Source organism: Biomphalaria glabrata, chromosome 11, assembly GCF_947242115.1.
Source record: "Biomphalaria glabrata chromosome 11, xgBioGlab47.1, whole genome shotgun sequence".
NCBI lineage: Eukaryota > Metazoa > Mollusca > Gastropoda > Planorbidae > Biomphalaria > Biomphalaria glabrata.
This window is the reverse complement of record NC_074721.1, coordinates 12765979-12785133: the sequence shown is the minus strand read 5'-3', so window position 1 is coordinate 12785133 and position 19155 is coordinate 12765979. Positions and strand designations below refer to the sequence as shown.

Genomic DNA, 19155 nt, shown 5'->3' with positions numbered 1-19155 from the left:
ACGCATGCTCCCACAGCAAAGTTAAGTAACCAATGTAATCAACATGGCGAATGTGCCAAAGCTTCCCAATCAGCCTTCTGAGAAAGAAATACAAAATTTTCTGTCTAAAGTGGATGAAATAGGTTTAGATATCTTTGTATTATTTCAAAAAACATGTCTAGATTAGATCTAAATATTTCGTTACATTTTAGAAATATGTAGGTCTAGATCTTTTTAAAATCTAGATTAGAAGTCTAGAAAATTCTAGTTTCATTTTTAATCATTTTATCATTTTATCTAGATCTATTAAATCTATAGTATGCAGATTAATCGTTATAATTATAATTATCGTAGATCTATATCTAGCCAATCTCTTGAAGTCGAATTGTTTAAATATTAAAATGTGTACTAATCAGAATAATTATTTTATTTACATTCTTGATCTACTCTCAATTCTTGAATGACTTGAAAATTGATTAAAAATTAAAGGTATTGTTACAGTATTGTACATTATATCATACTACCGACATAACCTAATAATTAAACTACTGATAAACAACCAACTAGCAGCTTCTGTGTAATGCACTAAAAAAAAAAGAGGACCAGAAAATTCATCATTAGATAAGATTATATTAGAAGGTTCAATTTATATTATTTTATATGCTTGCTCTTGTGTTTCTTGACTTGGCTCACTAGGGGTTTACTTATATGAACAATTATTACTTGATAAAGTTTGACTCCAGATATCCACTCAATTAGAACTTATTACTGAATAAACTCCAACTCAATAAATGACATAGACTCTCAAATACATATTAATTCACAATCGCTGGTCCATCAACTTAAAAATATAAATACATAAACATCAGTCCAGGAAGTAAATGTCCAACCTTCCTGTACCGGGAGCAAGACCTTACTAACTAACACACTCTCTCGCACACCCAATGAAGACTTTATTTTAGATCATTCTGTCATAACATGTACAAAAGACTATTCACATTCACAACAAGGGGATATAAAAACTATCATACCAAAATAACAAAGTAACAGTCATTCTCGCCATACCTTCCCCATGACAGATTAATTTAAATCAGTGATTCCCAAAGTGGTCTATATAGACCCCCAGGGGTCTACAAAGACTTCCAAGGGGTCTACGAAAGTGAAAAAGTAAATTGGGGGTCTATGAGATGTCCATGGGGGTCTATGACTTTAATGTTCACACCCCATTAATGTAACTATTTCAAACACTTATAAATGATTTGTACCTTAGTTATAAATAATTATCCAATTGTTCGAAAGTAAAATAGTTGTATTTAATTTCAATACTTATTTAAATAGTTAATTTTGTCTACATGTAAGTAATGTTTAACATAAAGAAATATTGATTTTAAAGCGTTGATTATTTATTTCCTTGTTAAATAAGCGATTGTCTATAATAAGAGCCTTTTTATGATCATATGAAACCAATTACACTCGAGGATTATTTGAGACGATGCCACCCTGATAAAAAGAGAAAAGTGAGAAAAAAGTTCAGAATAGACTCACAAAATCTTTCTTCAATATCATATAGAAAAGATGGTGGTTTGTGAGCATTTTACAAGATCTCTTTACCTATAGCCAAATACGGAAAACACTGTAGATAAAACATTGATTTTACCAGCCCTTGAAGTAGTTTTAAAAACTGTTTTACACAAACCTTTATCTGATATTATGAAACAAATTTCTTTAAGCAACACTACATTTCAAGGGTACATCGGTGGGAGGAGCATTAAACTGCAAACTGCCTAATGGTCTTCAGCTCCATATTTTTCCCCAGGGCTGACCCAGGAAACCTTTCCCATGTTTGGGTGTATAGCTGCAAAGCATCAGAGGTTTGAATTCTATTTTCCATAAGCCAAGGCTTATGAGTCCTCTCCTGCCCGAAGCTTACTGGTTTAGGCGACAGTAACTCACCTTTGCCCCTTCTCCTGTTAGTGAAAACAGCTTCGCAGGCTCAATTTGAGTCAAACGTGAAAGATCAAGAAATACACAAGAAACTCTTTTGCGAAAACTTTTACAATAATACATAAGGCAAATTAATAAACTAATATTTAATGTTTGAAGGACTACTTCATAGAACAACGAATTCCTATATGAAACAATATCCGTAGAAAAGGATGATGAACAAACAAAAAAAAAACATTTCCAATGTTCATGGTGATTCCAGCAATACATATTAATAGTTATTTTAATAGGTTTAAATTTGAATTATATCTGTAAAAAAAAGATAGATCTCTCTAACTAAATATAAGTTAAGCAGGGGGTCTACCGAAAATCAGAAAACATGGCAAGGGGTCTACGAGACAAAAAAGTTTGGGAACCACTGGTTTAAAGTATAGTTGCGGCACCTACAAATCTGAATATGTCAGATGATTTTGAGAAAATACATTGCAAGTCTCTCTTCAAATAAAATTTTAATTGAGTAAATAGCTCTCTCTGAACTACTAAACATTGAAAAAAAAATTAGATTAAAAAAAAGATGAATAATTTGTTCTTCTTTAAAGAAAACTAATTTAACAAATGCACTTGTTGAGTTGTCTATTGACAACATGAATTGTTATTACCATTATTCCAATTCATTGTATTTTATACTTCACCTAAAAATAAAGTTATATCTTAAGTTAGTATTTATGGATGTTACTTTATTCCCTATCCCTGTTCTTGTGTGATTTGTAAAAATTGTTTCAATAAACAAGTCAACACTCTGGCTGGCAAAAAAGAAGAACTCCTCAATACTGTGAAGAGACAAAAGCTGATCTGGTTTGGTCATATTGTAAGAAATGAGCCACTATCAAAAGTCATTCTTCTAGGTCATCCAAAGAAAAGCTGGCTGGATAACATAAAAGAATGGGCTGGCCTCTCTTTATCCAGCTAAAAACAGCTGCTGACCAGGAAAAGTGGAGGGATTTGGTAACGCGGACTGTCACAGCACCTTTACGATGAAAGTCAGGGACAGATGATGAAATATAACTATTTGAAATCATATTAATTTGTCTCACTCATTATTAATGATGTAATATATTCTGCTTAATTAAGTAGTAAATCTCACAGGCCTCTAGATATCAGTGCATACATTATTGTAAAGATCATTAGACTTGTTTTCAATTAAGGCTCTATCTTATTTTCAGAAAATGTGTTTTCAATTAAGGCTCTATCTTATTTTCAGAAAATGTCTTAAAAGGTCTCAATTCTGACAATGAAGAAAAGAGAGATCTCTATATGTCAAAAGCTGATGAGATGATTGAGAAAATCCAAAAAGAAAAGAAGAATCCTGTGGATGTCAATGATGAGGAAGAGCCAGATATGCCTAGAACTAAAACAGGTCTAACTTGAAGATTACCTATTATCTTATTGTACAACCATCTAATGTTTTTAGACTTTACTCACCAAAAGTCAACTTTTTTTGTAAGTAAAAGTAAAATGAGGAATTCAGCTTCACAAAGGACCTTCTAAAATTTTAGTACAATTAATTGAAAGATCTTTTTTTAGTCATTAATTTTTTATACTTGTATATGGTAAAAGAATCAAACTGCATTTAACTCTGTTGGATTCATTTGCTTTTTTAATATCTTGAAATAGCTGGCCATAGAGCAGATAATTATATGTTGTTTTTTTAAATTGCTTTTGTATTGTGCATCTTTCATCAAAGCATGCTCCGTGCGCTATGATCCAGTCTCTTTCGTGGACTTGTGAGGGAAGGGAGCATCTGGGAGAAGGTTTCCATGCTACTAGCACAACTCAGCTCATGTCAGGTTTTGAACACAAGCTTCCTTGATAGTTGGTCAAGCGGTTTATGTTTTTCAGTGACACATGTAAAAGTAGTCCCAAGTGTAAATGACGTTAAGTTGTTTCAGTTGCACAGATGATGTATTCATCCACAGGGAGATTCTAAATTGGTTCATATGGAAGAGGATGTTATTTTCAAATGTATCCAGCATATTTTGATTTGCTCCCAATTTTTTTCAATTTTTTTATGGATTTACTAGCACTGGTTAATTTTATCAGCTCAAGGTCTATCACATATCAACATGATTAAATATATATATATATTTTTTTTTTTTTTACTTTCTTGGAAATTATATATATTTAATTATTATTATTAATTATTATTATATATTCATTTATATATTTAATTCCACAACATAGTTCTATAGTTTCTGATGTAATTTCTACATTTATAAAAAAATTTAACACTAAGAAATAAAACTTTACATTAGTTTTAGTAAATGATTTAATTTTTGTTGTTACTTGTTATATTTTTATATAGGCTTTAGCAAGACATCAATTAACAAAGACTGCTACAAGAATGATACAGAGTCAGCGTCAATTCCTGGCCCAGCTATTACAGAATGCATGGATCAAAGTAAGCTAACAATATTTATTTGAAATGATATACATGTTTTTACGGTTGGTTGATTGTTAATATTCATTTGATTATTTTCTCTGAAGATAACATATGCATACATTTAATAGTAGGTTATTTGCTTAGGAGCAAATCATCTATTACAACTGACAGGAGTAAACACTATGCCTTTTTTAATACTATAAAGATAAGGAAAAATTGGGCAGCAGTATTTGAGTTGACAAAAAATGAATATATAAACTCATTTACTTCAAAAAGTCAATATTGTAGAAATTTATAACATACACTCATATATTTCAAATCAACTTGATCCGATTAGTAGTCTGGGTGTCTTAAATTGTTATACAAATAAAGATGTTTAATACCAAGACTTTTTGAAAAAGTATATAATATAATGAATAGTTTCAAACCTTGACTTTTTAATAAGTGTAAGCTATATCTAATTTTTTGTATACAGACACACACTTCATACAGATCATTAGATTTGAATATTTTGAAAAATGTTTTACTTGTTTCGTATGATTCCTTTAGAGTTGAAGTTAATCTACTTCCTAGTTCAAACCTCCCACAGGACCATAGGGGATAGTAGTAGGCAGGTTATGAACCTGGCACAATTGGGATGATTAAAGGATAGTCCAGCGTGCATGCTGCATAATCAAGCAGCCATCCTGCTTGATTTCTTCCCTTCTAGGAGCTCATATTAACCTGTTTTTTTGTTTAGTTTTGTTTTGAACTATACATTTATTTATACTTATATTTTTTTTAGACGCCTTTATGGCAGCCATGGAAGCTGATGCTAAGGAAAGAGCAGAAAGGAGAAAAGAAAGGGAAACTACTGCAAACACTTTAAAAGAACAGGGAAACACTGAGTTTAAACAAGGAAATTTTCAAAAAGCGTTAGAGCTATATAATCAGGTAGAGCCCCCATCTTAAAAAACATTATTAACAATTTGTAATGTTTTTTTTTTTTCAGTAATGATAATTTTTTTTTATCTTACCTTTTAATCTACATGAATTTTTTCAAAAATGAAGATTATTGTTTTGTTAGCAGATCCACGTGATCATTGTATATGTTAATTACAGATTTAAAATATTTTTTTTTTTGATAAATGAAATTTTTGGCTATTTCTTAATTTTTATTTAATTATTAAAAGTAAGTTACCTTCATCACTTCAGTCATAATTCTATAGAAAATTTTAAGTAATGGGTACTAGTTTGAAAGTCATCTGATTTTATTTCAACTAATGCTTAGACTAAACATTGAATTAAAGCAGCACAGCCAATTTCATTCATTTTAATTTTAGGAAGGGTAGTAACATTATGATTCATAAATATACAGATGTCTAATATCTATGTCAATATTGTTACGAATCTCACTATCCAGGCTCTCTGCAAACTGCACCATACACCACCAACTTAAAGAACTTGACAAGTCAGGGCTCCAAAATAACGTAAAGGTTTAATGTCCATAAATAACAGCCATTACTGTACAATTGGCAGCACGTAGAACAGCACAAATAGCTCTGCGATAACAAATATTTCTCCGATAACACCGTTCCGCCGTATCAAGTCTTGCACTGGTCTCTCCGTCTCCTTCCGGGCTTGCACTGGGTTCAACAGTTCGGGACTGACTTCACACCCTTGGGCTCGTTGTGTCGGACTCGATCACAGACCATGATCAAGACGCCGTTCGTCTCAACTGTACTTGACAGTACTCCGCACTGAACCGTCGTAATGCTCCGTACAGGACCACACCGTTGAACTGTGCTGTAGTCGACCGTGTTCTGAACTCCTGTCGTAAACCCGCTTTCTGAACCGTCTTGACTGCGACACCTCCGCTCTTTATATAGGGTCCCTACTGGCCTTCTAGAACCGGATAGAACGCCGCTCGACGTTTCTATGTGGTCAGATGACTACAACTCTCGTGACGCCCCTGAGCTCTTTTCACGTCGGCGATCCTTCCCGAACTCTCTTGTTGACACTCGTCTCGGCTGATCGTCGTAACTCGTCACGGTTGACCGCTCGTCTAGCGCTGGCCTGGGGCGATTTGCGTCGGCTGACTACACACACACCACTACCCCCATCTGTGCCACCACCAGGTTTATAACAATATTATTAAAATTTGCTCTTTAAGAAACATATATACAATTCTAACTTTGATATCTGTAAAGGCAATCGATCAGATCAGGGACAGCTCAGTATTGTATACTAACAGAGCTCAAGCCAGAATGAAACTTGGTCTGTATTCAGATGCATTGAAGGACTGTGATCTAGCACTGAGAGTAAGTATCAGGCATCATAATTCTTTTGTTGGCATGTATCTTACATTTTTGTTAATGAAATGTGTGTTGAGTTTTGATTTTATTTTTAATGAGATATTTTTATTGAGCCTACTGTTATATATTAATATAATGACATATATTTAAGACATTTGCACCTTTGAACTTTGTATGACATGACCTATAGAATAGTAACATAGGAGACAAGAAATCAGTATGTGCTAGATATCTGTAACAGCAAGACCTCCTTTTGACTATAAATGGCAGTGATACTTTTCTATATCCTTGTGTGAATAAAATCTTATGTTCAGACTCAACAAAGGTTTATTGAATTTATCAACTTGTTATGTTATTGTGTTAATGGTACACATTAGTCAACACTAACTTAACAATAGCTAAAGGACAGAGAGAAGAAATGTCATGAAAGTCTAAACGCTAAATCATGCATAATTATGTTCATTATTTATTTACTTTTGTTTTTAAACTTACATTTTGATGGAGGAATTGTTGTAATAATAAAAAAAGGATGACTCTGAGGTCATGTCTTAAGCATAATAATGTGAAAGATTTTCTAGAAATAATGCTTTAACCTCATTAAGCCTTCTTTTTCTTGGGATTCCTTTTGTCTTGTATCCTTAGTATTTGGGGGTGTACAATGGTCTAGTTTATTACTAATGATTCCTTCTATTTTTTTGACTTTTACTTTTCCCAGCCATCTCATCTTTGCAAATGTTGTTTTTCTTTACTTCTCTTTCATTCTGTTCACTCAAGGTCTGACTGATATTTCATTGTTGGACTTGGGGGTCATTTTCTTCAATATTCTGCATCATTTACTTTAAGTAAGAAAATTAAACTTGTCTTTCTATACATAGTCATTAAGTAGTCACCCCCTATTGCATGCAATCTCCAGCCTCCAGCTGATAACATTGTCTAGATTGTTTATTGCACCATATGCTTCATCATCAAGTAGAAAGGCTTATCAGTCTAAACGTTAGATTCCTAGGATCAGCTTGCTTTTAACAGTCTTATAAAATAGTCTTAAACCTCAGTTATGTCTTTGTAACTGAAAATTTGTTGACACCTGTCTTCTAAAAGTAAAAATACTTTTAAATGCTCAGTAATGTTGAAGGAACAAGAATGTTGAGGTAAATTATATTTTTATTGACATAAACATTTTAATAAATTCTTTTTTTTTTCTTGTGGTTTGACATAAACATTTTGATAAAGTCTTTTTTTTTTCCTTGTGGTGTGTTACTCTAAATGAAATTTTGTTTGTCCCTCCATCAATCTTATTGTCTAATTATTACTTTATTTTGATTGACACTAATGACATATTGTTAAATTATTATTTAATGCTTTGATTTAAATGTTATTGGAACTCAGAATTTGTTTCTGAATCTAAACAGTACAACCCTGGACTGCAGTGGGTTAAAATGCTATAAACCCTACTTTTTAATATAAGTTTTATTTTTTACTATTTTACTTGTACTCAGCTCTGGCCAAACTGTTTGAAAGCTTACGTTCATCAAGGACATGCCTATTTGGCTCTCAAAGACTTTGACAAGGCAAGGAAAAGTTATCAGCAAATTTTATCAGTGGATCCAAAAAAAGAGAGCATGGTGCAAGGTTAGATTTTAACTTTAAAGTTTTGATAATCAGATATTTCTTAACCAGGTTGATAAAAAAAAGTTTAGAATTATTGGCTGCCAATTAAAAAAAAAGTCACAGGTTTGAATTCTGTAGATCAGAATTTATTTATATGCTGTAGTTTTGAAATAAAGTCCCTTAATGCCACATTTGTAAATGATCTGCTAATATGGAAAGATACCATGTAAACTTAATTGGAACAGACATAAAATAGAGCAGTGAGATTCATAACAAAATGAATATTCACATTTGACTAGAGTAGCACCTTTAGTAAAATCACTAAATTTTAAAGCCTTCAGGATAGAAGACTTAAAAGTAAAGTAGCAATCATACATAAAACACTGAACCATAATCTTCAAATTCAAAAACAAAACCTAATAAAATACTCAGAATGACACAAAGATAAAGACACATTCCTCTTTCCATATGCTAGGACAAAGTTGTAAAAATGCTCCTTCTTCCATAGTGCTATTAGAGCATGGAATGGGTTGCCTGAGCTAGCCAGGAAAACCAATGACTTGGCAGAATTTAAGTCATTGGTTAACATGCATTACTAGACATAATCATTATCTTTTTTGAAGTAATGTCTGTATTGTTTAAAATAAGAAGAAGAATTGCAGTCTTATCTATTCCCTATCTTTTGGACAGCTAGAAGGAGTGGAGTTTTGAACAATTATTCTTCTGTCTGTGCAACTCAAGATTTACACAGATGAGATTGTGCTAAAATCTTATTGGCAGTTGTGGTGGTTATTGACATAATTCTATGTACATGTATTAATACTTTCTTATTGCTTTGTAGGTCAAAATAGTACAGCTAGCTTTACCAATGTAGACTTATTCAATTCTTATTGTAAATCTTAAAGTAAACACTAACAAGCTTCTTTCCAAATAAAAGTGGATAGAACTTTTATTTATTCAACTTGAAAGTAGATGTAGAAATACAAGTGAAATGATAATTGAAACAAGATATAGCTCATTAAAAATACACATCTTTTCTCTCTCTCTCTCTCTCTCTATATATATATATATATATATATATAATAAGATAAATTTTTAAACTACAGGTAACTCTTTATAGTCTGACAGTTACCAGACTGGGTGGTTGTCAGATGATTGTAATGTACTTCAAAGACTTTGACTTTATATGTAAAAAAAAGTTAAATTCTATTCATGATGCAAAAACTTTTAATGGTATAAAATAAATAGATCAAAGTGAAAAATGATTGATCTATAAAATACAAAAATAGCATTTCAGCTTTATAATACTGTTATTTATTATGATTTAAGCCTACTACTTTCTAAACAACAGTGTGCTAGAGTATACAATTAATTACATGAATTTATGATTACTGAGTGCATGGGATTATAAAGTGTCAGAGTATCATAAGTCAACTGTATTTAATGTTTTTCTTACAGAGTACATTGCTGATGTAAACAGAGCAGAAGAAGCCAGCCAGATGGAGGCAAAAGCTACTAAACTGTTTGAATCAGGGGATGAAGTGGCTAGTGGTGTTGTTGACGTATTGAACAGAGTAAGCCAGAAGAACCAGCTGCCCTTGTATTACTCTGGTGGATTTAGGGTGCTTGCGTCAGTTATAAAAGATGGTTTGTGACAATAAAACATTCTATCATTTTTCTTTGTAATTAATATTTTTTGTATATAGAAGGAATATAATTATCTTCTCAACTTGTTTATGTTTCAATCTCTCTCTCCTGCAATGCATTATTTCCCCCATTTCTCAGAAAAATGTAGAAACATAAAGAAAACATTAAATAAGCTTTGTTTTTTTTTTCTTTAAAAAAAAAAAGGATTTTTTAATATTTTGCTTTTATTTTTCTTTCAATTTGTCTCTTTATTGTTGATTTGTTTCAAGCTATCACTTTGTTATTGTTAGTTTTTCTTAAGTTGTAAAACAGAGCTCAATTGAGTGCAAAATAATCTGTTCACAGCTGATTCTCAGACTTTATTCAGAACTCACAATGGCTTCCAGTTACTAAGAGAGCATCAACTACTCAGCAGGTAACACTTGTATGAATAGTTAGTAAGTCATATCCCTAAAATACAACAGTAATGACTATCAGACTTTATGCCTTAGGCAGGCTTTATGTATCTGTCTATAGCTAGGAAATGAGAGTAGGGGGCTTGCAATGTTTATATTTTTAAAGGGAAAAATATTTTAATTTTGTTTGTATATATATGAACTTTAAGTATTTTATTTATATTTTTTTTCTTGTTTTGCTGTTGCTATTTGTTTTAATGACAAGGTAAGGAACTCTGTTTTCTTATGGTTTCCTAACAGTAGCAAGTATTAAGTCTGTATTTCATTCACCAGGGACTTAAAAACCTAACATTTTATATTGGATGTATTGTGCAGGTGTTTGTCATCATCATTGAATACTTTGTCCAAAGAAGAGAAAGATGTCATGTCAGCAGCCTTAGAAATGTTAACAAGTGCTTGTAAGGATAATGGTATGCTTTTTTTTCATCTCATCCACTTTGATTGTTTTGTTTTTTTAATTCAGTCTTTTTTTAAATCCAATTTTTTAACAACTTAACATGTAGGAAAACAATAAGATATTATTTGGAAAATGCTTGAATAATATTTGATTCTTAAAAACTTGTCTATTAAATATATTTATTTATCTTTTTTTGCTTGTTTGTTTAGCTAGTTCTATAAAATAAAGGAATAGATATTAATAGAAACTTTCAGTCATGAAAAGAAAAATTAATAAAAGGCATTTCAGTTATTTTTTTATTGACAATTTATTTATGACTGTTTTACAGAGACCAATCAGCAGATGTTATTAAGTCTGCCAGAATTTGTCCATCAGATTTCTTCCATACTTGTGTTCAATTTTAAAGGGCAGGGGCGAGTGTTAAAAATAGCTTGTTTGAACCTGCTCCATGAAATATCTCTCACGTCTGCTGGCAGGGCTGCCATTGTTGGCAAGTTTGATGTTGACAGGTACAGTACAGCGTAGAAGTTGTGCAGTATTTTTTATGTTATGAATATTTCTCAATCACTGTACTTTAAAAATATTTTGATTTAGGCTAATTTAGTTTTTTGTTTTATTTTACTTTTATAAAGACTGACAGCAGCATTATTTCCCTTGATGATGAAAGCCACAACCTATGGCAGCACTGCTGCAGCGGTGCTGAACAATATTGCACTTGACAGAAGGTGGATTTATAAAGTTTCTTTCTTTTGAATAATTTTTACTTTTTGTGCATCGTTTCATAGCTTAAGGCAATTTTAGTTATGTTTTACTAGCAAATAGAATGGAATTTGTAATTGGATTAATAATTGCATATTTATCATTTTCTTTTTACATCTATAATCTATTTTTATCTTTGTTGTCTTTTTTTTTTTAATTCCTCCTTTCTGCTTAAAAACTTTTCATCAGGTCAAAAAAACAAAAAGCAAAAACCTGGGTGTGTGGACCCTTCCAGAAAAGGGCTCTAATTATTTTCCTGGAAATTTGACAGTTGAAGTTTATCTTTGGGAAAAGAATTACTAGCTAATTGGCTGCAATGGGAAAAGTAGTTAGGCCGTTATAATTTTTCACAGTACAATAGAAAATTGAAAATAACTTTAAATCTGGTCTAGGTCTAGACAATCTTTATCTTGAATAGACATATGCCAGCAGGTTTTCCCACTTCTAGGCCCCTTGATCATTATATATTTTAATAAATAAATAGACTTTGAGGAACATTTTGCACACCTTCCTCTTTGTCTGGATCTATAGGCCTATTTTATATAGGCCTACTTTGAGTAGATTTATTCATTTGATTAACCAGGATTTTTTTCAAGGGTAGGGGAAATTTTGGGCAAGACAAAAAAAATGTTTCATCTTTGTTTCAATCTATCATTTATTAGTTATTAAAAGTCCAATAATAACTCTTACAAAACAATCATCAGTTTTATAAAAGAGGAATTGTCTTTTTTTTAAAAGTTTTTTTTATATCTACATAACTTGTCTTCTATTACAGGCTCAAATCTCTTCTTAGAGAGAAAATTGAAGAGAAAATTTTGCCAGCCTTTGAAAGTTTATTGGTAAGTTCAAGTTTTTAAATACTAAAATAATTATTTTGAATTAAATAAAAACGAGGCTTAATAAGTTATAAAAGATTAGGTGCACATGAATTATTATTAGAATTATTAGAATAATAGTAGAATTATTTTTAGAGGTGCACACGTTTATTTATCTTATTTATAATAATAATAATAATAATTATCTTTATTATCCGTAAGGAAATTTGTCTTACACTTTGTGCATTACACCAAACAAAAAACATAACTATAAGAAACCAAAGTGTACATTCACACCAGACTCACTCATAATTTACATGTGACAAAGTTTATAAAGGAGGACATAATTATCTAGATCTTATTTATAGAGATGCACATGATTATGTCTTTTTTATACCATCACATACTTTAGAGCTCCATCATAAAGACAAATGGCATAAAATAAACTAGATGTATGTTACACAACATATACTATGCACAGAATTACTTTGAAAAAGAACATTTCTAATTTAACAGTCTTATTTTGTTGACATTTTCATCCATCCATCCCATTGGCGCTACATCCCATGGAGGGTTCTGGCCTGTTTCAACACATCCTTCCATTCAGATCTCTCCTGGGCCTTTCGTCTCCATGCTCTAACCCCAAGCTGTTGCAGATCTGCTTCCACATCATCAATCCATCACATTTGGGGTCTGCCTTTGGGTAATAGATGATATAATGGTTATCTGTTTCTGTAACCCATGGTTTATAAGGGTGTCCTATGCCTAACACAATGACCAACCACCTTCACTTTTCCCCCAACTAATGTCAGGTACCCATTAGAGCTGAGTTGACTCAGAGGTGCCCTAAAGATCCCTTAATTCAAAATCTCTGTCTTCACAGAGATTTGAACCCAGAACCCCCGGTTGGAAGCCAAGCACTTTACCACTCAGCCTACACGCCACCATTTTTAGTGAGCTTCTTAATTCATAGAAACATGAAATAGAGAATGCAATCATAAAAATGAAATAGAAGTCTAAATCTCTACATCCCAATTTATAAAACATATAAATATTTTATACATCATCCTAAGTTAGTTTTGCATGTTTCTGATTTCCCATCAGATTTGAAGATCATTACATCCTAGCCCAAACCTCCCACAAGACTATGGGGTATGTTGGCAGGCAGGGTTCAAACCTGGACCATCAAGACAACAGTCAGAGCACATACCACAAAACCAGGCAGCCATGTTAGGATGTTTCTAAAAAACGAATATTGTACTGAACTACTAGAGTAAAGGTCTTGGTTTTCAGTTCTGTTGGAGACCATTTGTTTTGGAATTTAATGCTTTATTAATTCCAGCACTCTTTATATATATATATATATATATATATATATATATATATATATATCAATAAAAAAGTCAGTGATTCTTAAAATGTTAATGTTTATTTCTTACTTTCTCTAGGTCACTACAACACCAGCAAGTATTGTAAGCCTGGCTGCATCTGCTGTCACAAATCTGGTAGGAGATCAAGTCATCAGAAATAAAATGGCTTCCAGCAAGAAGTTGTGGGATAACATTGGACATTTATTAGTAAGTTCTTGTTATAAATTTACTGACGTTCCTTCAAGAAGATAATAACATACTACGCATATCCAAGATTAATTTATCTAGTTGTGCATGTTAATTAGAAACATATACTCTACTTAGTCATATTGACAGGTTACTTTAGTGGTGCATGTTAGTTACAGAATTAACTTTACTAAGTCATTAGTTTTCCTGACTAATTCAGGCAACCCATTCTATATTCTATTAGTACTAAATAAGAAAGAGCACTTATAAGAATCTGTGCTACAATATGGAATAAGAAATGTGCTTTTATCTTTGTGTCTGAGTATTTTTTAGGTTATGTTTTTGTATGTGTAAGCTATGATTTTGTGTCTTATGTATTATAGCTGCTTTACTTTTTAGTCTTCTGTCCTGAAGTGTCTCTAAGTTTTGTGATTTTACTAATGATGTTACTCAAGTGAAATGTGAATATTCATTTGTTATAAATCTCTTTGGTCTATTTCTCTCTCTAATACCAATAGTTTTGGTGAAACAAAGCATATGTTTAAGTTTATCTATAATGTGTGTTTGTTAGAAAGTGTTTGTTGTACTTTCGTTTAGCTAGTATAAGTCTTAGTGTTCTAGACTTTTAAAATGAAAAATGTGTAACTCTATTAATTGGTTTTCACTACAGGGGTGTTACAAAGAGTCCAAGCTAATAGCTCCATCAGAGTACTTGCTGGGCCTTCTGTTAAACCTTAGCACCAATGTTCCATCAGCATCACTAGAGCAGGTAGGCGATGGCCTCATACAAAACTGTTACAGCATTGCTGCATCTGGAGACCTATCTGATTTGTCAGCATCAAGGGCTCTTGGTGTCCTGAGCAATCTGCTGCCTCAGTGCCAGAATGCAGTCAACTATATGTGTCAAGATGAGAGAACTCTTCTGTTACTCAACCTTTTAAAAGTAAGCAAACAATGTCCATAGTTAATTAACGACAAACAAGACTCTTCAACAAGCAAGTTTTTTTCAAATCAGATTGATAAAGCTTCGGAAGTGGAATATAATAAATAAATATAAATATTTATAATTAAATAATAATGATAATATATATATAACTAAAAAGCCACTTCTAAGAATGTGTGGTGAGTGTGCGTATTTTGAAACCTGGACCATCAAGTCGACACTCCAGAGCACATATCTCACCACGAGACAGCCATGGTAAGGTAAAAGATGGGTGCAATGGAAAACAATGGATTACTGCCTTCAAGGTTGAAAGATAAGACAACGTGAGATGAGTAAAGTTCCCCTTTGTGATCTATAGGGCAGCACAATGACCAACTGTCTTTACTTTTTCCCAACTATGTCAAGTACCCATTAGAGCTGGGTGGACTCAGAGGCACCCTAAAGATCTTGAAATTAAAAATCCTAGTCCTCACCAGGATTCAAACCAGGGACCCCTCGGTTTGGAAGCCAAGTGGTTTTACACTCATCCTAAGGGGCTAAACATTTATAAACTTTGCTGTAAATATTTTCACTTGTTTTTATATCTTTTAGCATAGTTTGGTTTTTAATTTCATTTTAAATTTAATTCATTTCAATAGAGTGGTTATTTATCTATCATGCAAGTATCCAGATGGTAATGCATATATTTTTTTTATTTCTCCTTTTTTTGGCAGCCCTGCTGCTGTTAACATTGTTTTTTTATCATTACTTATTTAAATTTAAAGAAATCAACAACTCAGCCACACAATATTTCTTTTCACTTTTCAGAATCAAGATCCAGCATTTTATAAGCCTGCTTTGAAATGTATCACAGCAGTAACTCAGTCCAGTGAGGAAGCTAGGCAAATGATTGCACAGAATAAAGGTCAGGATTCTCATCTGTTTGTAAAATAAAAATTGGAAACAGCTTCTTATAAGATTGTATATAGAATGAGCCAAAAGATTTTCTCTGCTTTCAGCTGAAGCCGCTGCTATGTCCTCTCCTTTTTGCTAGTTAAAGCAATCTGTCATGTGACTATGTTACTGCTAAGCTTGTAATCCATTAAAGTGCAAATAGCTAGCTAATCTGCAAATTAACTGATTTAACTGATTTTCTCCTTTAAGACTAGGACTAGTAAAGTAAAGCTCCCTTTCAGACCTTGTGGTCTATAGGGCAGATGATGTAAAGGTCATCTGTTTCTGTGGCCTACGGTTAACGAGGGTGTCATGTGGCCAGCACAATGACCAACCACCTTTGCTTTTCCCCAACTAATGTTGGGTACCCATTAGAGTTGGGTGGACTCAGAGGCGCCCAATGATCCCGAAAATAAAAATCCCAGTCTTCACCAGGATTCTTACCCTGGACCCCGGTTTGGAAGAAAAGCACTTTACTGCTCAGCCACCCCGCTTCCAAGACTAAAACTAAGACTGCTTTATTGATCTTTATAGTTGTAATTACAAGGACGCTTTCCTCATAAAATGTGTGGAATCAAGAGTTTTACCCAAGTCACCTAGGTAATGTGCACATTAATGAATTCATTAAAGTTGCTCAGTTTGTTTCTCTCATATTGTTTGTTCAGAAGCAGATTGTCAGGTGCTTACAAGTGTACATTATGGGATATGTTTGTTTACATAGTTTTGGGGTGAAATAGATTCTAAAGAGAAAGGATATGGTTTCAATGTATTTCGCAACATCTGTAAAAGAAAACGGATCAGAAAATACAGTCTGATGAGGCCAAGAAGGGTTTAGTTGATCTGCACTATGCCAAGATAATTTGTAGATTAACTGATTTCTGTATTTTATGGATAATAAGTGTAAAATCCATTTCATCACTTAAATGCTTGCCTAGTAAGTATTGCAAAAATTTATCTAGATAATTTGCACATTATCCAGGTAATTTGAAAAATGAAACAATGTTCTGCTCACTAATGGATTACCCTAGTTAAAAGCAAAATAATAACAATAGGTAATCTGCAGAATAACTGATTTCCGCACTTTAGCGGTATCAACTGCTCTCCTTGAAAAAAGTATTATGATGAGAATGGGACCAGACCAGATTGTTTACACATAGATTTATAAGAAACTCTTACATTTAGCTTTATTTTACACAGTCACAGAAAGATAGACACTCCAAGGATACATTTACATTTTCATATTGTTAAGTGTATGAGATAAACTTTGAAGTCATGGTGTTATTATTTTAGTGTTAAGTTACTTGTCCTAGTAGTATAACCAACTCAAAAGGCAGATGAACAGTTTAGCTACATAATGTAATGTATTCTCAGGGACTTCTATTCTTATGAGATTTCTGGCCATGGAGGATGAGGTGGTGATTGGTAATGCTGCCCTGTGCCTCTCCCATCTGTGCCAAGTAAAACAGGTGTGCTCAAAGCTGACCAAGACCAACATCATTCAGAAACTTCTGGAGCTGGCCAGGGATGGCAGAAAGTCAGCTTGCCAAACTAACTGTGCAATATTAGTCGGGAAACTTGTGCAAGGAGACAGCAGGCAAGTAACCTATAGCAAACTGTTAAACTGCTATCTAAGCAGCCATGGGAAATACTACATTCCTAATTAATTTTTGGACATGAAGACAAGCCTTATTATTAAGTCATTTTTTTAATTTAAGTGTCCCACTCAGCTTTTTGCATTGCAGAAGTTCATCGTTAAAACAATTTTTGCATCAGTCCTCAATGCTTACATTTTTTTTAATCCCAAAATCAAAATCCAAGTCTTTGAACCCAAGACTCCTCTGTCCAGAAGCCCCATGCTCCCCTGTAACTTAACATTCCTTATAAAATTTGTTAGCATTATTCCTTTGGTTTGAGTTCATTTCGTTTACTTCTATGGTCTTTAATGCTAACAACTTGATATTTATTTTTGCAGACACTTAGACAGACTAAGAGAATTGCACGGCATTGAAATTCTGCATGGCTGTATGAAACACATTAAATAAAAAACATCATCATATACATGTCATATATCATATACATATTGACTAGTTATTGAAGAACTGTTAACCTGCTGTGATATTTGGTTGATTATTAATTTTAAATAAATATGTGTATTGAACACAAATAAGCTGTTTATAAATGCTTTCAAAGGTATTAAATAAAAGTGCTCATTTACTTTTTAATTGCTTATTATTATTACTTATATTAGTGAAGTTTCGATCTTTATAATCATTAATAATGACAATAATCATAACAGAAAAATATTTTAAATGCTTAAAAAAATAACTTTGGAAGATTAACAACTTCTGTTGTTGTCTCCTAAGAGTTTGAATAACCAGGAGGTTGATGCATAGCAGAAAGGATACATATGACTTTAAGGCCTACCATATTTTCACACATATACTCTGTATACCTATATAATCCTCAAATGCCTATACCCAACACATATTACAAGGTAACTAAAAACTAAATCATACAACCCACACTTGTGACTTGATGTAAATTACTAGTACATAAAGTACTATCATCCTAACTATTTTTTTTTTTTTGAAGTTTTTCAATGAGATATTCATAAAGCTTTCAAGTGTACATTTCACAACCACACAGCTGACTATAGGAGGTATAAAGACCCACTGGTATGTCCATAGTTTTCGTCATGTTTATGAGTAAAATAAATTTTGTAAACCTTGCACCTTTGTATACCCCGCAATCTGCCATTTGTTTGTAAAAACGTGGGTTGTATGCTCGAAAATATGATAATACTACATCAAAATTAAAAAAAGAAAGAAAAAACAGAATATTAGAGATTTTAATCTATGGCAGAAAAAACTATAAATAGCCTGACCTTTTGGTGTATCCAGAGTACAGAGTAAAGGATAAACTAGGTTGTTGTTGTTTTTTAAAAGCTTTAAGGAAATTTTTGTGCACTTTTTATTGAGCACTGCAGAATCAAATTTTGAAAGCTCTTCTGTTAGCAGCTCAATGTTGTTTACTTTAGTTGGCAACATTGAATTTCAATTTAGTGTCCTTGACATTGTTTAGTTTATAGTGAACATCCACAAATGTGACTCCACTCTATAGTAAAAGTTCCCCTTTCAGATCATATCGTCTATGGGGCAGATGATAACCATCTGTTAATGTGGCCAGCACAACAATCAACCACCCTAAAGATCACAGAATTAAAAATCAGTCTTCACCATGATTTGAACTTGGGACCACACCCTCCACCCTAATTGGAAGCCAAGCATTTTACCACTCAGCCACTGCAACTCTCTATAATATAATTGACTTTTTCCTACAACATAGTGGGAGATGCAGTAAATTGTGTCCTTGTTAATCCATGACA

The 19155-nt window shown here is 32.6% G+C and overlaps 1 protein-coding gene across 2 annotated transcripts; it reads left to right on the top strand.

Moving 5' to 3' along the window:
- Window positions 1-19: 19 nt before the first annotated feature.
- Window positions 20-17992, top strand: LOC106063208 (tetratricopeptide repeat protein 12-like). Of its 2 annotated transcripts, XM_013221518.2 has the most exons (17): window positions 20-122; window positions 3185-3340; window positions 4286-4381; window positions 5148-5296; window positions 6553-6663; window positions 8154-8286; window positions 9724-9912; window positions 10258-10327; window positions 10683-10777; window positions 11093-11273; window positions 11397-11489; window positions 12299-12362; window positions 13787-13915; window positions 14565-14837; window positions 15645-15741; window positions 17142-17364; window positions 17743-17992. In XM_013221518.2, the coding sequence occupies exons 1-17, from the start codon at window positions 44-46 to the stop codon at window positions 17810-17812; spliced, it is 2208 nt and encodes a 735-aa protein (XP_013076972.2). In that variant the 5' UTR covers window positions 20-43; the 3' UTR covers window positions 17813-17992. The 2 variants fall into 2 exon arrangements, with proteins under 2 accessions (XP_013076972.2, XP_055860826.1); XM_056004851.1 differs by lacking the exon at window positions 14565-14837.
- Window positions 17993-19155: the final 1163 nt, after the last annotated feature.

Excerpts from the sequence above, each read along its gene's own strand:
- LOC106063208 (XM_013221518.2), top strand. The coding sequence starts at position 44 with ATGGCGAATGTGCCAAAGCTTCCCAATCAGCCTTCTGAGAAAGAAATA. Across the intron at positions 3,341-4,285 it reads TATGCCTAGAACTAAAACAG|GCTTTAGCAAGACATCAATT; the intron begins GTCTAACTTGAA and ends ATTTTTATATAG. Across the intron at positions 14,838-15,644 it reads TGTTACTCAACCTTTTAAAA|AATCAAGATCCAGCATTTTA; the intron begins GTAAGCAAACAA and ends TTCACTTTTCAG.